General features: G+C 45.9%; 1 protein-coding gene across 1 annotated transcript in view; it reads right to left on the bottom strand.

The window, feature by feature from the left end:
* The window catches only part of ZNF704 (zinc finger protein 704), a 219,869-nt gene extending 216,859 nt beyond the window's left edge, over positions 1-3,010 (bottom strand). The window contains exon 1 of the mRNA XM_040995483.1: positions 2,510-3,010. Within this exon, the coding sequence (XP_040851417.1) occupies positions 2,510-3,010 (501 nt within the window). The remainder of the gene's footprint in view (positions 1-2,509) is intronic.
* Positions 3,011-24,381: the final 21,371 nt, after the last annotated feature.

The raw sequence follows: 24,381 nt of genomic DNA, 5'->3' as shown, positions 1-24,381 counted from the left end.
GCTTGCCTATTTATTTACTTGATGACGGCCATTATGCCTCTCACTAGATGTGAGCATCAGGAGGGTGTCCACTACTATGTTTGAGAAAATTACCTGTAGGTGTTCAACAGATACTTGCTGGAAAAAAAAAATCAATGTATAAATATACAAATACATTTGTTACAATTCATCAAAACAGATTTAAACAGATTTACTTTGGTATAAAAAATTTGAAATTTATGCCTAGATTTTTTATAATAAATATGTTCCAGCAAATGCCTAAAGGCCTCTTGGACCTTTCACATATAAGACACTGACTTTCTTACAGGCATTTCAGTAAAATTATATTTCATTAGAAAATCTCTTCAGATGGTGTCTGAAGACGTCTGTAATATAGAAAAAAAAAGGGGGACAAAAGCCTAAGTTTCAGCAAAGTTGTGTCCTAACACAGAGCTGGGGCCAGGTGTCTGGCACCGCAGTTCGGATGCCCCCTGGACACACACATCCTACAAGGGAGTGCCTGGGCTCCCATCCGGCTCCTGGTTCCAGCTTCCTGCCATTGTGAACCCTGAGAGGCAGCAGGTGCTGGCCCAAGTGCCTGGGTTCCTGCCACCCACCTAGGAAACCTGGATTGAGTTTCTGGATCTGAACTTTGCCAGGCCCAGCTGCTGTGGGTGTTAGGGGAGTGAATCAGCAGGTGGGCAGTCTCTATTTGTCAGTCTCTGTGCCATCTCCCTGCTCAGATGTGTGTGTGTGTCCTTTTCCCTCTCACTGCCTTCCACATAAATTAATTAAAATGCTCTAAATGAAGGCCATTTTGAAAGAGCATTAAAAGACATCCGTTTGGAGAGATGAATAATCTCTTCTGGGAATGTGAATTCTCACACCCTAGTTACTGTGTTTTATAGATTTGATCTGATCACAGAGCATAAATTACTATTAATGTTCCTATCACAAATTGCACAATCACTATCCAATCAGAAGACACATCTGTACTATTTCCAGACCAAAAAAAAAAAGCCAAGGAAACACCACACTTGCTATTCAGTGTGTCACTGACACCATGCAACGTAATTTAAGCCTGGCTCTATCCTGAAGCCACACAATGCAGGCTTTTCAGCAGACCATGGTAATGAGTGTGGTCCCAGTCCAGATTCCAACAAGCAGCTGTCAAAAGCTATCACCCCAAATGACTATTTGCACAAAACTTCTCACTCCGGGGACCGACCCTTCCAGGGTGGTCTAGAAAAGAAAAGACTTTCCACATCCACAGTGGACTATTCCAACAGCTGATATTTCACGTTTCTTTAGAAATGAAATTTGAAGTTTGTAGCAGCTGGCTCCCCTTCTCTTACTACCCCTTTGGGAGCCCACAAAGACTCTTCAAAAAAAGGCAAACTCTGTGAAATCCATTTGTATACCTATGTTTTTTCTTTTTTCTTATTAAAATACTAACAGCTTCTCAAACCCCAAGCAGTCACTCAGCTGATTTTAAGAACCACTCTGGAAAACAAAAACAAAAAAACTCTTTCCATCGCTTCCCACTTGATGCCCTCAAAACTTCTTAGCAACACAGACTGTGCAGCACCTCAACATGGTGTGCTCTGTCCAATCGCAAGCCCGAAAGTAAGCCAGTGGGTTGTGTAATAAATCCTTTATCTCCTGAAGATACACAAAACGGAAAGATCTCACAGAACCGCAGAGCACAGGGACTTCGCTAGAATTCTTAGCGAAACTAACATCCATTATCAATCAACACCAAATCCCTTCCTTCCCGTATTTTCCGATTTTCTCTATTTTTTTTTTTTCCTCCCTTCTCATTTGCAATTTTGAGGGGAAGGGGAGGGGAAACCCAAAGTGCAAAACAAGGCTGAGTTTAAGCACTGAGGCGGGGCGGGGGGGAGAGGGAAGAAGGACAAGCCAAAAGCTGCCAGCAAAATGCTTGTGGGAACCAAGGGCTTGCTTTTGGCTGTACTGGGCTTCCCTGGTTGCCCCAGCAGCCCTGGGAGGGAAACTCATCAGCAATAGTTCCTGGGGGGTGGGGGGCAGGAGGGGAGTAGGAAAGTCTGCGAGATTGGGAAGAGAAGCGGCTGGTTGGCTTCATTTAAAAAAAAAAAAGCCCTTAAAATAAGCAGGACACACTCCTGTCTGGGTGGTGGAGGAAGCCTTAGCTCACACTTCTCAGCCTCACCCGTCCCTACTGGGCGCAAACCTGCACCTACTGCGTCCCATCTCCAAGTTCCTCCACCCCACCCGGGAGAAGCGCCCTTTCCCCCGCACCCTCTCCAGGCAACAAGCCCGATCCGGCCCTGGAGGAGCCGTGGGGAGCGGCGTCTCCGGGAGAAGCAAGCGGCCCGAGGCGCAGGCAAATCAACAGTTCCCTTGCCCGGCCCCGCGTTGCCGCCAGCGCCGCTAGGCTGACACACCCCTCCCGGCCCCGCGTCTCCGGTCTCCGGTCCCCGGCCTCCACCGCCCGGGGCTCGCCTCGGAGCCCGCGGCTCCCGCGCGCGCCACCGCACCCTGCACGCACCTTCAGCGCGCCCCGGGCCGGGCCCTTGGGGACCGCGCGGCAGGGTCCGAGGGGCACGAAACGCTCCTCGCCGTCGTCGTCGTCGTCGTCGCCGTCCACCACCTCGACGACCACCTCCTCGTCCTCGTCTTCCTCGTCGTCATCCTCCTCCTCCGCGCCCCCTCGGGGCTTCTCCTCTACCGGCCCGAGCCCCCTCCGCCGCCGGCTCGCGCCCTCCTCGTCCTCGTCCTCCTCTCCCAGAAGCAGCAGTACCGGCGACGAGGCGGCGGCGGCGGCCCCGGTGGCCCGAGGGGGGCCGGTCCCGGAGCTGCGCGGCGGCGGCGGCAAGGGCGGCCTCCAGCTCTCCCGAGCCGGGGCCGGGGCAGGGCCCGGGGCAGGGGGCGGGAGCCCGGGCAGCGCGGCTTCCTTGGCGGACGCGAGTGCGGGCCCGGGCGGCTGCAGAGCGGCGCCCCCGCGGCGGCTGCCCAGGCTGGAGCGCTTGGCCAGACGCCGCGCCTGCATGCCTGAGCGCGGGGCTGCGGGCCGCGGGGCCGCGCCGGAGAGTTTGTCACCTCCGCTTCCTCTGCTTCCTTCCCCGCCGGCCGCTTTGGCCGCAAGGCGCCCAGGTCGTGGGGCTGCGGGGGGACGGGGCTGCGGGAGCCGCCTCCTCGGGCTTGCGGCTGCCTGTGGCTGCAGAAGCGCGGGAGCCGCCTTCGCTGGACCGGCCCGCGGGGACGCCGGCGGCCGGCGGCTACGGCGGGGCGGCGCGGCGGCCGCGGGCGGGGGTGGGTGTGAGCGAGCGGCGCGCTGCAGCCTCCGCCTGCGCCGCCCCCGCCACTGCCGCCCGGGAGCCGCGGGCCGAGCTGCGCTCCATGCGGCTGGTAGCCGGGCCGGCGCGCGCCTCTCCCCGGCCGCTGCGCCCGCGCGCACCGGGCCTACCGCTAGCGTCCCTGGGCGCGAGCTGTTTGTGCGGTGTGTTTTCCTCCACCGCCCCCCCACCCCCCTCCACGAGCCCTTTCCTTGCAGCCCTTCGGTCCCCCGCCGCGCAGACAAAACCCGGACTGGATTTGTTTCTCCTACCCGCGGTCTCCAAAAACCTGGCGCATCCACGCGGCTGGCCCGGACGCCAGGGCAAATGCGTAACCCTTGAGCCCCTTCTTTGCCCCGGACAGAAGAGGATTGGCTTGGCTCGAACCACGGTCATAAGCTTGCAACGGAGAGATTCGCTGCACGTCTTCTGAATGTACATGGCGATCAGTCTAAGCAGTCCCTGTGAAACCGGGGAAACGTGGATGGATCCTAGCACGGATTATCAGATCCTTTGAAACGCCGGTAGTCCCTCTAAACTCCTTACGGCGTGCTAGGCCTTGTCTCTGGAAAGCTGCACTGGCCCAAGGTCTTTCTGCTTCTTCTGCCTGCTGCCTTCAGGGCCTGATGGTGGCCACATCCCCAAAAGCTTTCTGCTGCCCCCATGTAATTTGTAAGACTCTCTGTTGGCCTGGTCCAGGTACCAAGAGAACTGGGCATTCAAGATTGTTGGTGTCTGTTATTTTGAAAATATGAATACCTGAAAATCAAACTCATAAGCCAGTTTCCCATCCAATCCATGATTTTAGCACTTCGTGAGGACACGCAGGTGTGACGAAAGAAACTTGTTTGCTCTGCTTTGAGAACTAGACTAGCTAGTCAGCCACGCTCGTAATATCCAAAGCATACCCCTTGTCCCAGCTCCCAAAAGCCTGGGTCCTTGGAGTTTCCTCAGCTCAGCTAATTGCTGTTGGAGTGTTCACATCGTTCTCCCTGTTAGATACTGAAAGGAAGCTTATTAAATGCTCCCTTATAAATGTCTTCCAACTGTTGAGCAGGGATGATGATGAAGATTCTGAAATGAACTTCTTGTTCTCCCTGAACCAGATTAGCTTCCTCATACACCTGTTTCAGGTGATGACAGTCTGATTCTACTCATCCAGGCCCAGAGGAGTGGGGATCGTGTTAACTGCCTTCTCTCTCCTGGGTCTCTAGAACCAGGTGTCCCTGAAAACCCAGCCCATCGTTCTTTCTAAAACTCCTTTTGTAGATGCCTTCCTTTCTGCTCCTGAAGCTCACCCGGCATTGCATGCCTTCTAAAGGGAAAGTTTCTAATGGTCCCGGGCACACAGTTCCTCCACCCACACACCCTTGCCCTTGAAGGGATCACCACTGTTGGATTCATACTCTCCATTCCAGTCATGGCATCCTCTGGTCAGACTTTCCCTTTGGAAAAATCTTGCGCAGGAATCCGAAAGGAGACAGCAGTTTGTGCCTTTTAACGTGTGCCAGGTCATTGCAGTGTTTTTGTTTTCCTTGGAAGAAACAGCTTGCTTGATTTGGGAGGTGACATCAGAGAAAGTCAGATCCCTTTCTGTTCAGGAGGAATCACGTCTGGGTCCCAAGAGCTGGACAGAAAGGTGCTGAAACAAGGCTGGGAGAGAATGAAAGCAAAATCAGTGGGCTGGTTGCTGGGCGTAGGGCCTTGGGATTCAGACTCCTATGCCTGGATCCTGATTCTGGAACTTTCTGGCTACCTGTCCTCACCAGGCCTCAGGTTTCTTATCTGTAAGATGGAGATAGTAGTGATACCTGTTTTATAGCAAGGCTGTTTTGTAGACTGATAAGTTAGTAAATGTACTCAGCATTCAAGGATGGTTGGGATAAAATAAGGTCTATATAAAGGCTTATGAAACTAATAGATTTGTAGTAGTTTATAAACTAGGCGACTTGGGATAGTCTTAGAGAATAGCAAATTTATTTTCTTCTAAGTGAACTCAGAAATGTTTGTAACTAGCAAAACATGCTTTATTTTATCGGGGGGGGGGGGAACTGTGATCAGGCCAAGGATAAAGGTTTTTGTGTCTAAAGTTTCTATTACATGGGAGTATATGTTTTCCTGGAAACAGAGAAGAAAGGCAAAATCAATGAAAAAGTGAGTGGCATTGGAGGCTCAGAAGATGGTGCACTACTGTGCTTTCCTTTCAAAATTGCATCCATACTTCAAGATTGTCCGTTTTTCTCTCTTAGGTCATTTCAGTGGAGTCTGGACTCATGCCTTCCCTGGTTCTGCAGAAATGGAGAAGTCTGCCCTGTCTGAGTAAGGAAAAAAATTGATATTGTGGTATAGCAAGAAAGGCTGCCACCTCCAATGCCAGCATCTCCACTTCGGAATATGAGTTCCAGTTCCAAATCCTGGCTGCTTCATTTCTGATGCAGCTCTGCTGCCTGGGAAAAGCAGCAGAAGATGGCCCTAGTTCCAGGGACCCTGCCACTCACGTGAGATACCTGGATGTAGCTCCTGGTGCCTGGCCTCATTCTGGCACAGCTGCAGCAGTTACAGCCATTTGTGAACAAGTAGATAGAGTTCTTGTTGTCTCCGACTTTGTTTCAGAAAAGAGAGAATTGGCCTTGTTGTTCAGACGATAAAAAGGAGCCTGTGTTGCCAAAGAGCTTTGGCCCACGCTTGGTGTTGAGGGATGAGGATTTGAATAGGCCGAGAAAGCAGCAGCATCCGGAAGGGTATAAGCCACTGCAGACCATCCACATGCAGTCACATCTTTAAATGGGAAATAAAATCCAAAATCCAAGTTCATCAAAAATGAAGACAGTATACTGTGGCATGAGCTCATGTCACACTGCACACCTGACACAGGCCAAGATGTCAAGACCTAACTCATGGTGCCAAGGAAATCAGGACTCATTGCTCTTTCCTCCACATTCTTTTTTTTTAAAGGTTTATTTATTGTTATTGGAAAGTCAGATATACAAAGAGGAGGAAATACAGAGAGAAGGATCTTTCATCTGATGATTCACTCCCCAGGTGACTGCAATGGCCAGAGCTCAGCCGATCCGAAGCCAGGATCCAGGAGCTTTTTCCAGGTCTCCCACGCGGGTACAGGTTCCCAAGGGTTTGGACCATCCTCTACTGCTTTCCCAGGTCACAAGCAGGGAGCTGGATGGGAAGCGGGGGCTTTCAGGATTAGAACTGGTGCCCATACGAGATCCTGGCACATGCAAAATGAGGACGTTGCCACTAGGCTACCATGTCAGGCCCTCCTCCATGTTCTTCAGACTTGAACTTTTTTCTCCAGAAACTAGGAGTGCTTGCCATAGAAGCTGAGGAGGCTTGTGTCTGAGACACAGGGTAGACAGCACACATTCCAGAAGCACACATCCCAGCCAAGGCATCATCATTATCTAAAACCTTCCAGGTTGCATCGCACACAAATTGATTAAGTCCTGCTAAGTTCTAGGCTAGCTCTTGGCACGGGTGCGCAGCTGAGAAAACTTGCTGAGAAAGAGAGTAGACAAGAAGCAAAGCAGAGAATTCTGTGAATTCGTGATGCAGTTGGTGCTATGGAGGAAGGAGAAAAAAAGCAGGGGAGGGGAAAACAGTGTGTGCTAGAGGTTTACTGTAAAGAAATGTGTGTTTTTGTAAAAATAAATATCAAAACTATCTAGGGAATAGGCATTTAGTCCAGTGGTTAGGTTGCCCACATCCCGTTATTACATGAGCTGGGTTTTCTCCCTGGCTCTGGTTCCTGGCTCCAACTGGGACCCTGGGAGACAGAGGTGATGTCCCATGTGAGAGTTCTGGTCTTAGTTACTGCTCTTGACTTCTGCCTAACTCCACTCCAGCAGTTGCAAGCATTTAAGAAGTAAACTAGCTGCTGAGTTTTTGTGTATGTATCTTTCTATTGGTGTGTCTCTGCTTCTCAAATTAATAATAATAATAATAAACAAGATGGAGTGTTGTATGAAGTCAAGTACACATGAAGCCGTGGGCTCGGTCCTCTCCACTTCAGCTATGACACTTTATCACACAGTGTAAGAAGTACTAAGAGAAGGACTAAGAGAAGTAAGAGCCACAGTGGAACAGCAGGAAACTGGCTGCTCTGTGTCTGCTTTCCTGCAGTCCACAATAATTCTAAAACCTTTGAATTCTAAGCCTCAAGACACATAAAATACTCACTTTACGTGTATGTGGAAAAGATGCATAAAGAAAATCGAGTTCAATTTGACATCATATTCAATCTTTTAATTTTGTTTTAAGCTTACTTTATTTTTATTTGAAAGACAGATTTTTACAGAAAGAAGAGAAATAGAGAGAAGTCTTTCATTCAGTGGTTCACTCCTCAATGGCCAGAGGTGAGCTAATCCAGAGCCAGGAGCCTCTTCTGGGTCTCCTTACATATATGCAAGGGCCCTAGGACTTGAACCATCCTCCACTGCTTACCCAGGCCACAAACAGAAGAGGAGCAGCCAAGACACAAACCGGTGCCCATATGGGATGCACAGGGCAGAGAATTAACATGCTATGCCACTGCTCCAGCCCCACCATCTTTTAACATTTAAATTAACAGAAGGAATAATCATGCTCCCTTCCCAAACCCCCAAATGAGGGCAGAAATACAACGCATTTTGCCCATTAATGCCACCCTTTTTACTATCCCTGTGACAATTATTCTCAGTGGATTTGTTGAATGCGGTGGCCCATTTTAAGAAACTATTCTTAAACTCAAAGTAAAACTTTGCCCTTTAAAAAGGTTATGAAAGTAAGATTAGGTTCATTTTTCCACATTTCTGAGGAACTTAAAAATGATTTCAGATGATAAGTGTCATCCCACCGTATGAAAAATAAATTAAGGTTAAGAGACTCACCCAGCTATTACCACAGTGCTCTGGCTGAAAGCCTTTCTAAACCAAGCACAAGCATTCTCCCTGCCAGATGCTTCTTTTGTGAGCAGTTAGCCTAAGCACAGCCAAGGCACATTTAACATGCGAAGGGACCTCAAAAAGTTCTTGGAAAAGAGGCAAGAAAAGATAAGTTTGCTTTGACACAAAAAACCAATATTTTTTGAAATCCTTGCATAGGTTTTTCATAATATACAATTTTCCTGAATCTCTTACAGCTCTTTATATTTCCCAAAACTTAAACTTTTTTGATGAGTAGAAAAGTGACAGTCACATTCTTTTGTTTTCTTCTTAAATTTTACTTACTTTTTTGTGACACAGAGAGACCAACAGAGAGACAGACTGAACACTCCCATCTATGGTTATCCATGTTAGCCAGGACTGGGTCAAGCCTGAAGCCAGGAGCCAGGAGTATAATCCCACGCAGATGGCAGAGACCCAGTTACTTTAGTCATCATCACTGCCTCACAGAACCTGCATTAGCCAGAAGCTGGAGTCAAGAAAAAGTGTGGATTGAACCCAGGCATGCCAGTCTGGGCTGCAAGTGTCCTAACCACCAGGCTAAATGCCCGTGCTTATTTTCTTGTCTATTTAAAATATATTTGCTGGACCTGGCACAGTAGCCTAGGGGCTAAAGTCTTCATCTTGCACCTGCCAGGGTACCGTATGGGTGCCAGTTCTAATCCCAGCAGCCCACTTCCATCCAACTCCCTGCTTGTGGTCTGGGAAAGCAGTTGAGGACGGCCCAAAGCCTTGGGATCCTGCACCCTCATGGGATACTTGGAAGAAGCTCCTGGCTTCCGATCAGCTCAGCTACAGCCGTTACAGCTGGTTGGAGAGTGAATCAGCAGATGGAAGATCTTTCTCTCTGTCTTCCTCTCCTCTCTGTATATCTGACTTTCCAATAAAAATAAATAAATCTTTAAAATAAAATAAAATTTATTTGTTATTCTGGTGTATATGGAAGAAGTTGTCTTTGTTTCCTCACCAGTTTAGTTATCTCATACTGGCACATAAGAAGCAATAGCGCTAGGATGCGAGAGGCTTGGGTTTGGAGATGACTGGCCTGTGACACTGCTCAAGTCTTTGCTCTCTATAGAGTTTCTAGCTCTAAGATTAAAAAAAAAAAAATTGCACCCGTTGGGGTCTCCTAACTTTTGAGATCCGTGTAAAGCCTTCACTTAAAGTTTGTTTTCAGAGTAAGTCAAATACCCATAATTAAAATTCACAAATGGGTATCATCGCATTATGTCAAGCCCTTTACTTCAGGTCATCTTTTCTGAGCCCATTCTGGGTGCTGTTTGTGCCTTTGGACTGGCACCCCTGTTCTGGGCAAAATCACTTGTAAATTCAAAGCCCTTCCCTGTTTTGTTGGAAATGCAGAAATTGTGAAATTAGGCACTCACTTGTTACATTGTCTTATTCTATCCATTATTTCTTCAAATATAATACGCCTAATGGCTACAAACCAAGTAGCTGGAGCCGGCACTGTGGTACTTACACTGCTGGCATCCCATACAGGAGCCTCTTCAAGCCCCAGCTGCTCCATTAGCAATCCAGCTCCCTGCTGATGTGTCTGGGAAGGCAGCAGAGGATGGCCCCTGTGCTTGGGTCCCTGTACCCGCATGGAGACTTCAGAAGAAGGTCAGGGTTCCTGACTTCAGACTGGCCCAGCTCTGGCTGTTGCAGGCATTTGACCAGTGAACCAGCAGATGAAAGAGCTCTCCCTTTCAAATGAAAATAATTATTTAATAAACCCAAGTAGTTGTTATGCTATATTATTTATATAAATAGAAAAAGGGGAAAAAATATATATATATATATTTTTAATGTAGTGGCCTTGTATCAGTGACTGTGAAAAAGTTGTATTACACTACAGGAAAAGAGAGAATGAGTAGTTATCAACTGAGGTAATTAAGTCACAGATGAACATGGCTTTGGGATAAATCAGAGGTCTTCAGTCAAGTTTCTTTCTCTGATTTTACTAAGATGCTTTTAAAAGTTCATGGTAAATGTAGCTGGAGGATAATCTTATTTTGGTGCCCTGAAATTAGAAATTCCTGCATGGTTTCTTCAATAAGCACATATCCATGAACTGTTTGAAGGTCCCAAGTGAGTAGTTTTGCTATCAGATAATGTTTTATTATCAGATCCACTGGAGCCTAGTCCACGGGCAGCTCTGGCCACAGCTTTGCCAGCCAGATCAGGGACAGAGGAGTTTCTGGTCACTGGCAGCTACCAGAAGACTGCCAGAATTGGGCTCTGTGTGACGCAGTCTGGATCTTGAGCTCACACCTGGGGCCAAGCTGGCCATGTCAGTGGCCTTCAGTCAGAGAGAAAGAGGACTATTTATACGGGCAGAAAAAGAACAGAAAAGGACACTATTATCTATGTAACCAGTACTGCCTAAAATCCGAACATGCAAACAACCAGGAAGGAAATAAAGTTAGCTATAATCTCCTTCACTAAAGACAGCCACCATAGCTGTCTTGGCATATTTATTTTTATAGATTTTCTGTGCATCTCTTATTTCTGCCCAACTTCATAATAAATTTTTTTCTTACATATGTTCATATAACTTGCAATTGAATTATAGGGCAAGAAAAAAATCATAAAATATTTCCATAAAAACTGCAGGAGGGCAGGTGTTTTGTAGAATAGTTACCACATCACTTGGGATGCTTGCATCGTTTATCAGAGAACCTGGGTTCACATCCTAACTGGGAAGGTCTCTCTCTCTCTCTCTCTGCTTTTCATAATAAAAAATAAGCAAGATTTTTTTTTAAATTATGCCTCAAGCCTCTCATATAGCAGTTACATTCTTTTTAAAAAATTATTTCTTTTTGTTGGAAAGTCAGATATGCAGAGAGGAGGAGAGACAGAGAGGAAGATCTTCCATCCAATGATCCACTCTCCAAGTGGCCACAATGGTCAGAGATAAGCAGATCTGAAGCCAGGATCCAGGAGCTTCTTCTGGGCCTCCCACACAGGTCCCAAGGCTTTGGGCCATCCTCTACTGCTTTTCCAGGCCACAAGCAGGGAGCTGGATGGAAGCAGGACCTTGGGATTAGAACTGGTGTCCATAGGGATCGTGGCACATGCAAGGTGATGACTTTAGCCACTAGACTATTGCACTGAGCCCAACAGTTACATTCTAAAAGAAAATTTTAGAATAACACAATGTGTGAACTACCATGTAGCTGCTGAAAAGAGTAAGACAAGATGTAGTGTGCTCAAAGAGAAAAGATTCGCATTTTTAAGGGAAAAGGACAAATGATAAAATTCTTTTGAAAGCAATATCCTAAAAATACACACTTCACATTTCTATGGAAGGTTCTGGATAGACAAATCAGTGGGAATAGGTCCACAGATATGCCTAGTTACTGCTGGGGAACCTGAGTCAGCTTGCAGGGGCAGGCAGGGGAGGCCTCCCATTTTCTCTAACTTTTGGCCTTTCTAAAAGAGTGTGTTTAAATATCACATGGTTGTAAAGGAAGTAAAGAGTAAAACATCTACACAGCCTCACTGTGATGGTAGAATAGTCTGTCAAACTGTGACTCTACTATACCTTGCCACCAACCTATGTACATAAAAATGTTTTAATGACTTTTAAAGATTCATTTATTTTTTGATGGTTAGAGAGAGAGAGAAGTTCTCATCCATTTGGTTCCGTTCCCAAATGCCCACAGCAGCTGGGGCCGGATCAGGCTGAAGCCAGAACCTAGATATTCAATCCCAGTCTCAAATGGGTGGCTGGGCCCCAACCACCTAAGCCATCACCTGTGATTTCCCAGGTAACTGGATGCTGGCAGCTGAAGGCAACTGTTGGGCCCAATACCTGTACCCTTTACTAATAAACAGAGTTGAGTTAAGATCCACTTGTTTGATTCATGACATCAAAAATCGTATTCTTGCACCCAGCACAGTTGCCTAATGGCTCAAGTCCTCGCTTTGCACACACCGGGATTGCATATGGGTGCCAGTTCATATCCCAGTGGCCCTGCTTCCCATCCAGCTCCCTGCTTGTGACCTGGGAGAGCAGTTGAGGACAGTCTAAAGCCTTGGATTCCTGCACCAGTGTGAAAGACCCAGGAGAGGCTCTGGTTTCCTGGCTTTGAATCAGCTCAGCTCCGGCCATTGCGGCCCCTTGGGAAATGAATAATCAAATGGAAGGTCTTCTCTCTGTCTCTCCTCCTCTCTGCCTTTCCTCCTCTCTGCATATCTGATTTTCCAATAAAAAAAAATAAAATAAATCTTTTTTAAAAATCCTATTCTAATATTTTCTGTGAACACTTTCCTAGCTTTGTTTGCCTTTAAATTTCTTCTCTTTGTCTTCTCTAAACCTTTAGATTTACCAGGGGACTTTTCTTTGTTGATTATGTTTACAGATTCTTCCCACAGTTTCCCTCTAATATTTGCACTGACCTGTGCTAGATTTCATTCCTTATTGATTCTTTTCAATTCTTGTATTTTTTTCAGAAATTTTCTTTCAGCACGAATTGATTCAATTGCTATTATTCTGTTTATATGCTTTTGCCTAACTATGTATAATTCTTTATACTAACTATATTCCTTCCTGTCTATATTTTAATTATTTGGTTAATCTTTTCGCTATTATATAAATATTTCCATGCTTAAATAGTCAGTGTCATTCACAATATCTGTAACAAGCAATGTTTTTCAAAATACTTCTGTTTATGTATTTGAAAGAGAGAGAGAAAATGAACACTTCCATCTGCTGTTTTACTCCATGAATGTCTGCAACAGCCAAAGCTGGGCCATGTTGGGCCAGGAGCCTGAAACTCAACTGGGCAGCCCAAACGGTAACACGGAATCAGATTTTCAAGCTATCACCTGTTGTGTCGCAGTATACACAATTGGCAGGATGCTGGTTTTGAAGCAAAGACTCAAACCCAGTATGGGATACTGGTAGCCCAAGTGGCAGCCTAATTGTTGTGCCCAATGCCCACCTTGTAAACCTCACTTCTTCAATATATTTCACAAGTAGGAGCATATGACTCAACCAGGACATTCTGCAATGCTGCAAATGTGCTATATCCACTCTGCCCTGCACAACAACCATTTGCTATAGATGCTATGAACTATTTGCAATGTAACAACAAATGAGAAAATGATTTTTAAATGTTTTACTTAATTATAATTACATCTAAATAGCCACATGTGGTTAGTGACTTCTGTCTTGGACAGTGCAAACTCTAACTTTCTAAGGGTTATTTCCTGCTTTCCAGATCCACTTTTAGGCAAGCCTGCCTGAGCTAATTAAGGAAACAAATCATGCTCATGATCCTTTGCTGTGAATCTAAATCCAACTGATCTTATAACTAGGTATTTTTCTCATCAACTGACCTAATTTTGAAAAACCTACTGGTTTTGAATTTTCACCTGCTATTTAACAGTTCTCACTTATTACCTTCATCAGGCTTCCAATTAGTCTATTTTCAGGTTTGGAGGTGGTAAGACACCCAAAACACCTAATCTATCCCCTTTGCCTCCAGTACTATTTTTAATCTACGTCGTTTTAGTTTCTGTGTTTGTTATTTTATTCTCAAGCCTTCCAGGGGAAGAAGTACCTGAATTAACCCCAGCAACCTATTATAACGGTCTTGAAAGCTATAAAATATAATGAAACATCAGCACTTGCTCATATAAATGCCCCTGGGATTTCTTAAAAATGAGCTGTAAATTTCTTTTTGTTGTTGTTGTGCCTATTAATACAAAAGAAAAAAAAAAAAAAAGAAAACCCAGAGTGAGACAGAATTTTGTAGAATGCAAAAATTCCTCAGCACTCATCATACTTGCCAGAGTCTAGAATTTTCCTTAAGCCATTGTAGACAATAAAGCTTGTGCGTCTGGCTCACGGCATGTCCAGCAACAGGAGGGCTGAGCAATGGTGCAGCAGCTTCAAGAATCGGCCATTTGTTTCACTATGGAGGCAGAGGCTATCTCGCATTTTTCTCTTATCCTTGTAAAAACTTTGGTGGAGCTGCTCATCCCATCACCCCCTCTAAATGAATCTGCCTCTCCCCAGGCCTCAGTGGCTCCACGTGTTTTCCCCATCAGAAGTGCTATGTCATGTTTTGTTGTACAGTAGGCATTGCTGACTTCCAAGACCCTTACTAAACTGTAATATCATACAAAACCTGGTGTAAATGTTGTTCCTTGTTCCTTTCCAGAAATTCAGAGGAGGGGACAGAAGGATGATGAAGAGGAAAAGGAATAGAAGGAGAAGGAGAAAAGGCCACAAGATGGGTGAGAAGCAAGAAAAAGAATAATCTCTGACCTTGCTAATTTTCTGCGGTAAACTTGATAATTCACATGTGAACAGGAGGTTTTCTTCTTTTTGTCCTATGTGCTATTTTCCCTTACTCGCTCGTTGGTGAAGAAAAGAAATATCCAGTCATTATCTTAGATATAAAAATATTGTTCTTGAATAGTTTTGTTTTTAGATCTTTTCCAATCAGTTTGCAACAGCATTCCCGGCAACAGAATATAGTATTCTCGTGTATGCTTTCTTGCAGGGATTTTTTTTTTTTTTTGGGATGCTGTTATAGTATTCTGCTACTAGTGACACTACTTTCTTTCCCTGCTTTCCTGTCAGTTTATTGTCCCTGGTGGCTTCTGTATTCCTTCTGCATGTCTTGCAAGTAATCAGCATTTATATTGTCAAGAATCTCAAATTCACTCTAAGTGTATGAACTGTATGTTTTCAGAATAGTATTTAGCTTGGGTTTCTTAATCCTGTAAATATTCTAAGATAGGAGGGTATATATAAATTGAGGGACCCTATATAGCATGAATACAAAGGGCTCCTTGTTCAAAATGACTGTGGCTTTTGAGAAAGAGCAAAGTGTGGGTTTTTCTGAATGGGACATCCTGATCAAATGTACAGGCTGCATGCCCTTGTTTCCAGCTTTATCACAAGGCACTGGGAATGGCAGGTACTATACACTTGAGGCAAAACTGTCTTAGAGTATCTTGTATTTTCTCCAGTCTTCCTTCCAAGGAAAAGGATAATCCAATGTCAGGAACTGACTGTTATTTACTTGGGTTTATGGGAGATTCAGAGCTTATGTGTCCTAGGAGACTGTTGGACTTTTGTCAAGGGAACTTGGGGAGAATGTTGAGCAGATACGTAGATGGCTTAGTACCTTAAAGAGTATTGTCACTGCAGCACGGAATGTAGACCAGAAGAACAAGTACAGAAAGACAAGCAGATCTGGAAAGTGTATTTGGTCTAGTGGTTAAGATACCAGGTAGGGGGTCCATGGCCCACATCAGAATGCCTGTGTTCAGCTCTGTCCTCTGACTCCTGGCTCCAGCTTCCTGTTAGTGCAGACTCCGGGGAACCTGGAGGGCGGAGGTGCAGAGTGTGGTTCAACTAAGGCCGGCCCTAGGCATTGCAACAAAAGTCAGCAGCAAGGGAATGCTTTCTGTCTCTCAAATGAAAAAGTTGTTATTTTAGTCTATAACACAGGCACACACACACACACACACACACACACACACACACACACACACACGCTGAGAAAGAAAGAGATCTAGGTAGGGAATTCCAATGTGGGAATTGTGTTTGTGTGCAGCGTGTTTGCCCTTGGATCTGTGTTCCCTTGCAGGCTGCTCTCACAGCATCCTTTCAGGGGCTGCTGGCTGCCTTCGGCCAAGGAAAGGCACTGAAGGAAGAGTGGAGAGAGTAGTAAGGCAGACCTCTCACCACTCTCGGTTCCTCCACCAGACTCCTCTCTGCCAGCCCCCGCCCTCCCAGATAGACCTGTCACTTTCTCCACACCAGGTAGAAGCCAGTAGTAATCTCATTTCTTCCTTTTGTCCCTCCAGGCTAGGAGTGCCAGTTTCCTGTCCTTCTAATTTCTAGCCTGTCTCCATTTTTCTTCTCAGCTCCTCTGTCACCTAGAAAGACTGTATTCCTGAACTACGAAACCACTCAAGTAACACCCTCAGCTGGGACGGGGACAGTGGGGAGGTGTCTTTAAAGTGTCATCAAATGACTTTCCTCCATCCATAGGTGGTGACGTAATTTGACAGTAAGGAGCTGCCCCCTCCCTGATCTCCCCTGCAGACACTGGAGAAAAAATCCTGAAACATGTGTCCCACCCACCCACCTTCCTCCATACCTGACCCTTCCCACCCTAATGGAGGCCCACATGGGCATGCATACCTCTCAGTTATGTAAATAATATTAAAAATAAAATATTTCTGGGCCCGGTGCGATGGCCTATTGGCTAAAGTCCTCACCTTGAATGCACCGGGGTCCTATACGGGTCCCGGTTCTAACCTTGGCAGCCCTGCTCCCTTTGCAGCTCCTTGCTTGTGGCCTGGGAAAAGCAGTGGAGGATGGCCCAAAGCCTTGGGACTCTACACCTGTGTGTGAGACCTGGAAGAAGCTCCTGGCTCTTACTTTTGGGTTGGCTCAGCTCCAGCCGTTGGAGTTGCTTGGGGAGTGAATCATTGAATGGAAGATCTTCCTCTCTGTCTCTCCTTCTGTCTGTATATCTGACTTTTCAATAAAAATAATTAAATCTTTTTAAAAGTATTTTTGAAGAAAAATTCTGATTTTCTTTTTTTTAAAAATTTATTTTGGCAATCTTTACATAGTTAATTAGGGTAAAAAGGTTCAAGGGCTACAGGAAAGTGGATAAGACTAGTATTTTTTCCATATTGTTTCCTTCATGTTTAAAGGGGGTATTAAGGGAGAAGGCCCACCCCCCGAAAATTCTGATTTTCTTAAATAATTTTTAAAATTTAAATGATGTTTTCATAGTTGATCAGGATGGGAAAGATCCAGGATTAGGGCAAAGTGGGTGTGATCATTGTTTCTCTTGGAGGTTTCCTGACCAGCAGCCTCCGAGACAACACAGGGGTGAGGAGATTGTGTTCCTCGGCTGCAGAACCACCAGAAACAAACTGATGAGAGATGTTCGTTTATTGGAAAGAACTTACAAGCTAACATAGAGTAAAAAAAAAAAATGGGAAGGCAGAAGGGCAGTCCCAACAGCACTCACAGCCAATAACAACATTGTAATTGACTAGTAGGCATGGCTACCTCTCTGGACAGTCCAATCACAGATCATTTTCCACAGGGCTGGATGCTGTGCTTCAAGCCACTGCCAGGCAATCCAAGATTTATGGGGTACAAAAGCTAGAATAGTATTGAAAGCTATTCTTCAGGGGCATATTCATTACACGTGGCTGATGAACGGGTTTGAGGGTTGTATTTAAATTCTTCAAGTTGCTTATCGGAGACATAGCATAGCCCATTCAAGGACAGAGAAGAGAAACTGGGGTGCAACCCACTATTTGCTGCGTGTCTAGTGAACAGGCCAGGTAGAGATCTCAGTGGGCCCACTGTCAGGCCATGGCCTGACCAACTAAATCAGTAAACAGAGGTGTGGAGCACAGGACTGGGTTTGAAGAAGCTTCATGTGATTCTTGTGAATGTTCAGGGTGACAACTGCCACTGCTATCCGTGGTGGCGTCTGCAGTCAAGCAACCTTGAATCACATGGGACTTCACCCTCCTTCCTCACTCAAATATTGGGAAGTAATACCACTCATACCTAGGTGGCTCTTATTCTCTCTTTTTCTTTTTAAAATTATTTATTTATTTTATTGCAAAGGCAAATTTACAAAGAGAAGGAAAGATCTTCCTTCCATTGGTTTATTACCAAGTAGCCTCAAAGGCCAGAACTGAGTTGATCTGAAGCCAGGAGCCAGGAGTTTCTTTCAGGTCTTCCACACAGGTGCAAGCTTTGGGCCATCCTTGACTGCTTTCCCAGGCCACAAACAGGGAGCTGGATGGGAAGGGGAGGAGCTAGCACATGAACCAGTGCCCATGTGGGATGCCAGTGTGTGCAAGGCAAGGATTTGGCCACCAGGTCATTGTGATGGGCCCTAGCTCCTATTCTTATGTTAAGGAAGGACAGAAGGAAAGAAGGAAGGAAGGAAAGAAAGAAGAAAGAAAAACATGGGCCAGCTTGATGGCTATTTCTTTACCTCCAAACAATGGCATCCCATATGAGCACCAATTTGTGTCCTGCCTGCTCCTTGGAATCCTGCACCCATATGGCAGTCCCAGAGGAGGCTCTTGGCTCCTGGCTTCAGATTGGCTAGGCTCTGGCCATTGTGGCCATTTGGAGTGTGAACCACCAGATGGAAAGTCTTCCTCTCTGTCTCTCCTTCTTTCTATAAATCTGTCTTTCCCATAAAAATAACTAAGTCTAAAGAAAAAAAAAACCCTAAAAAACCAACAGCCATAACAGCTTACACTGCCACCTTCCTTTTAGGTGCTGGCTTATGTCCTGATTATTACTCTTCCAATCTAGCTTACTCCTAAAGCATTTGGGAAAACTGAAGAAGGCGATTTGAGTCCTTGGACTCTACACCATGTGTGAGGCCTGGATGGAGCTTCTGGCTTCAGCCTGGCCTAATCCTTGATGCTGCAGCTATCTGGGGAGTGAACTAATGAATGGAAGATTTCTCTGTTTCTCCTTCCGTCTCAGCAACTCCACCTTTCACATAAATATATAACTCTCCAAAGAAAAACAAAAAAGCATTTAACTTGGTGACATATTTGCCCCTGAAGTGTTTGTTGAGAACCAATGTGCTCTTGAAGGTAGCTTCCAATGGGGATAATTTCAGGTTTAATTCATCTGGCAGGTGGTGCACCACATTTGAAGGTTGAGAAATCTGCCTGTCGAGGTGGTGATACCCGCTAACACTTTCAGGAATCACACTGCAGATCAAAAATTAAAAATAAAGGCAACCCAAACAAAATGAAGCCCTGAAGGTTATTCCTTCATCAAAGGTTATTGCTTGTCTACTGTGAGTCCTGAGGTGTTTGACAGACCCTGAAATGACCAACTGTTAACCTGTTCCCGTGCTCAGCATCTCCCAGACTAACAGGAAACAAGATGCGTGAGCACTTTATTAGGATTTCTCTGGTTAGTCATCATCTGCAAAGGAATTGGGGGCTCGTGAAGGAGGAAGGGGCCAGGTGGTGAGGGTGAGCCAGGGAAAGCCTGCTTGGTGCTGCTGGAGCTAGGTGCATGGGGTCCCAGCAGGAAGGTGACAGAAAGGACATGCCAGGGAGGGGTGACCTTGGGAGAAAGGGCACAGGTTCAGACAGGCAGCAGAGTTCAGGAATTTCACTCTGTGGGTGGGGGGTGGAGTGGGGAAATAAATCTGTTGTTTAGTGGGGGCACATAGAATTTGATGCCTTCAGTCCCAAGAGGAGGTAGCCCCACTCTGCTGTGTGAGGTTGAGGCTTGGCTGGTATACAGAGAAAAGCCAAGCACACATTGGATCTAAAGAGGAATTTCTCTCGTGTGACAGTCTCTTCCTAAACCAGAAGCTGTGGTCCTTCACAGAAATGTGAAGACTCAGGTTGAGAATATTTAACAACCTCATTTCTCTACTCAACACAATGGTATCCTTTGGTTCCCTCCCTAAATGACTGCATCAGCCAGAGCTGGATCAGGAAGAAGCCAGGAGCCAGGAACTTCACCTGAGCATCAGGAAGCCGAATACTTGGACTTTCACCTGTTGCCTTCCAGGCACATTAGCCAGAAGCTAGATCAGAAACACAGATAGCAGGGACTTGCACTGACACCCAGAGATGAAATGCAATTGTCTCAAGCAGTTGGTTAGTGCACTGTTGCAGTACACACCCTAATGCTTACTTTTAAATGTTTGCCTGTAAGCTATCAAACAATTTTGCTTTTTTAAAATTTAGTTACACATAGTATTTGGTCTACCTATTCGCAGACTCATATATTCAATGCCTTACTTGATTCTTGGATATTTTTTAAAAGATTTTTAAAATTTGTTTGAAAGTCAGAGTTACAGGGAGAGAAAGAGAAAGGTTTTCAGTCCCCTGTTTTACTTCCCAAGTGGGCACAATAGCAAAGACTGAGCCAGGCCAAAGCCAGTGACCTCATCCTTATCTCGCATGATGGTGACAGGGCCAATCACTTGGACAGTCTTCCATGTCTTTTCCCAGGTCTTTAGCCTGGAGCTGGATCAGAAGTGGAGGAGCCCCAGGATAAAAACCAGCTCCCAAAAGGTGTCACAGGTAGCAGGTTTACCTGCCGCACCATAGTGTTGCCTCCCCAGCTCTTGCAAAACTTAACAGATGTTTCAAACTTCACATGACAAAACGCTATTCCAGGTTTTCTTCTCGGTTTTTGCCTTTCCCGCTTTCACTCATTTAAATAAGTAGTACCAGTATTTCCCTTGTAGTTTAATATAAAAACTTAGAAATCAGCATTGACTCCTGGTTTTGTTTCACAATTCAGATTAATCTTCAAGCTATGTTCTAAAGGCAACCTCCATCACTACCCAAGTCATCTATCTACTGCCATTTCTAACCAGAACAACCACACTCCTAAGTAGTCTTACCGCTTTCGTTTTTGCTTTCCACAGGCAAATCTTTACACAGCAGCAAACTGCCCTCTCCCATTCAAGAGCCCGCAGTAGTTTCCATCACCTAGAGAAGATGGAAATTCCCTTCCAAGGCACATAGAACCCAGTAAACGCTAGCACCATCCCACCTCGCGCTGACCTGAGTGTCTCTCCCTCCTTTCTGACCATGCTGCCTTCCTGTTCTTCCTTGATCAAAGCAAACTCAGGGGATAGGCAAAACTGTCACAACTCCCTGTCCCCTTGCCACAATATCCTTCCTCCATCAACTGCTAACTCCCAAGCTTCACTCAATGTCTGCTTAAATATCATGTGTTGGAATAGGACTTGTTGAGTCCAAATTCATGGTACACAAGCTGAAAATCTCTGATTCAGAAGGTGTAGATTGGAAAATGTGCCCGTTAACCAAGTCACAAGATGACACTGGCTCTGTGGGTTGGCAACATAGGATCTGACTCAAACATCCCCTCTAGCCGAGTCCTTTCTTTATACACCTCTCTTCCCAAAACAATCACCCCTTTGTCAATGTGCAAAGCCAGTGGTAGGAGGTGTGCCTCAGATCTGCTGCTTATCTTCAGCACACTGTTAGAGTATGCAGCAGCTGAGGACGAATGCTTCACTTCCCCACTCCCAGACTGTGCACTACAGCGAGCAGGCTCTGACAAATGTCCCTGGAGGAAAAGGCTTGTGTTTATTCTAATTAGGTCAGAGTTTGCAAAGGCAATGCTTTTCACCTCTATGCTCTACCAGGCTTCCAGCCAGTGCTTTCTGCAGTTTGTAAAGAAGTCAGGGTCATCTGCATGGAAAGGTTGTGGTTCAGCACAGACAATCAAACAGCTCAGTCTTGCAATTGCACCCCTGGGCATTGACTGATGGTTAACTTCCACCCCAGGCTATTCGGCGGGGAGCAGAAATATGATCCATTTCTTCAGCTGCAATGGAGAGATGTGTTATTTATTTAAATGGCTCATGATCAAGTAAAGAGAGAGAAGTTTCTGAGAGCTTTCTCATTTTAAAAGTGTGTGTGTTTAAACTTTCACTTAGATGGATCAGCCTGCAGCTGCTTTAGATTTCCATGTTCTTTCCCCACTTTCAACTTTTTCATATGCATTTGGAGTTGTGTGATCATTCTGAATCTGTTTTCCTGATATCAGCTCAATGTTCCTTCCATCTCCTGGCAGGGTAGAGGCTGTGATCCTGCCTATGTATAACAGATATACTGCTTAAGTAATCTGGCAAAAGAATCCTACGAACTTTCCTTGCTGTGTTCCTGTTAACATCTCAAGACCTAGACCCATTCTTTTTGCTCATATGCTTCAAGATAATGGTGACAGCACGCAACAACTCCACGGTGAAGAAACCCTGGTGAATGAATGAGGGTGGTGTGACACTTGGCAGAAAACAGCCAACTTCCCCAACATCCAAGTTGGGCACTCCAGTTGTTCTCAGCTTTGTGTCCCTCCAGAGCACCCCGCTGGAGAATCTTTTACCTGTCTCCTTGGAGCAAAAGGGACACGCTGTGCCATTTTATTCCCCTTAAGACCCGCAAGAGATGAAGCCTTGAGGAAGCTGTCTCTGGGAATTCCTGCAGTTTGCTGGGGGTAAACCCAACAAGCACGTCGCGCCAAGGCCACTGAGGGCAGGCGCAGCAGCCTCCTGCACTTTCACTTTCCTGTTGGGGAGGAGGAGCGCCCTCCAGCTCCCCAGCCTACTCCACGTCCTGGTTTTCCCCGCCGCCTGCTTCCCGCCGGCCGAGGGCTGCCTGTCAACAAGCAGGGCTGAAAGAGGCGAGCAACTGCTATTGGAGGAGCCCGTCCTGGCCTCCCCCGGGCCCAGCTTTGGAGCTGTCAGTTACTTGTACAGTGCGAGCGAGATTTTGGCGCCACAGCTGGGAATGAGGCTTTTGTTCCACAACAAAAATAAGACGCTGGCTGGCAAAGCTGCCAGCGCTCAGCCTAGAGGGGGCAGGCCTAAGGGAACCCGCAACATGAGTGCTGGTGACACATCATTAAGGACAGTTCCTTCTACTACTAAAGCATCCGGTGGAGACGAGGTGGCAAATGAGGTCTGCACCAGTGAGAACCGAGCACCGAGCACTGAGCACCAAACCTTGCTCCTTCGGGCGCCCAGCGAGCCATGAGGTTCCATGCCCTACTGTGGAGGCTGGGTTTCTCAGGGGTATGTACACCTTGTGGGCGATCAACCAAGTCATCTCCAGCGCTTTTTGTCCCCTCTGTTGGAGACCTTCTGTTTTTCTCCTGCAGAAGGACTGTCCTTCTGGCTGAAAATAGCTCAATGACGGCTTCCTTTATGTCAGGAAGAACAGCCAAACATTAAATATCATCCTGCAAGTCACCCGAACTTGCAGTCCTCGGTTATTGACAAGTAGGGACACCAACTCTGGTATTATTTGTCTGGTTTGTGTACGGTTGATGCACAGTTAGGACACATTGAGCGCCGGGTTGCTACCTTCTGTGAGATGGACATCACATGGGCAATTTGAAATTCAAAACCCAGACAGGTTAGAGGACAGTGTTCTTACAAAAAGGATTCTGGAATTTCAGAAGTTTTGAGTCTCCATACCACCAAGAAATTTTTTGAAAAAAAATAGCCAGTCAGTGAAGTTGATTAGATATCAACTTCAAGTGCTTAACAAAAGCATATTTCTTCAGATTCAGTCTTGTTCCAGTGAAAATACTTTAAAAAAAAAAAGAGATGTATTTATTTTTATTGGAAACTGAGATATATAGAGAGGAGGAGAGACAGAAAGGAAGATCTTCCATCCACTGATTTACTCCCAAAGCGGACACAATGGCCAGCGCTGAGCTGATCCAAAGCCAGGAACCAGGAGTCCGGAGCTTCTTTCCAGGTCTCCCAGGCAGTTGCAGGATCCCAAGGCTTTGGGCCATCCTCAACTGCTTTCCAGGGCCACAAGCAGAGAGCTGGGTGGGAGGCAGGGCTGCCGGGATTAGAACCAGTGCTCATGTGGGATCCTGGTGTACGCAAAGTGAGGACTTTAGCCACTAGGTTATCACACCAGGCCCTGAAAATACTTTTGAAGAAATGATTGGGTTAAAAGATATTCTTTTGCAGCTTTGCATGAGTGAATGTATTTATTGTTCTTATTTTTATTTTAAATATTGATTTTATTTGTTTGAAAGGCAGAGTTACTAAGAAAGAAAGAGACAGAAAGGGCTCACTCTCCCAATGCTCACAACGATGAGGCTGAGCCGGGTGAAGCCAAAAGTCAGGAGCTTCTTCTGGGCTTCCCTAGTACATACAGAACTCAAGTGCTTAGACTATCTTCTCTTGCTTTCCCAGGCCATTAGTGGGAGCTGGATCAGAGGTGGAGCAGCTGGGGCTTGAACTAGTGCCATTATTGGATGCTGGCACTGCTAGCAGCTGCTTATGCTGATACGCTGCAATGCTGACCCCACATGAGTGACTAGTTATTTGTTGTTAAGAAGGTAGATGCTGGTTACAACTGGGCTTCTGAAAAGAGAAAGAGGAACAGTATGAGAATAAATAAATGCAGAAAATGTCTAGATATCTCAGAGAACATATACTTGTTGCTTCACAATTCTGGGGAAACTTGTCTTTTTTTTTTTAAGAGAGTTTCTGGTTAGTTTTGTTTTTGTTTTGATTTTGCAGTGGGACTTTCTGCAGTGTTGGAAATATTCTACAGCTACAGAGTGCATTGGTAGCCAGTAGAGACAT

The sequence above is a fragment of the Ochotona curzoniae genome, unplaced genomic scaffold, assembly GCF_017591425.1.
Source record: "Ochotona curzoniae isolate NIBS_2020 unplaced genomic scaffold, NIBS_Ocur_1.0 contig_1071, whole genome shotgun sequence".
In the NCBI taxonomy this organism is placed as follows: domain Eukaryota; kingdom Metazoa; phylum Chordata; class Mammalia; order Lagomorpha; family Ochotonidae; genus Ochotona; species Ochotona curzoniae.
This window is presented reverse-complemented; position numbering and strand designations above follow the sequence as displayed.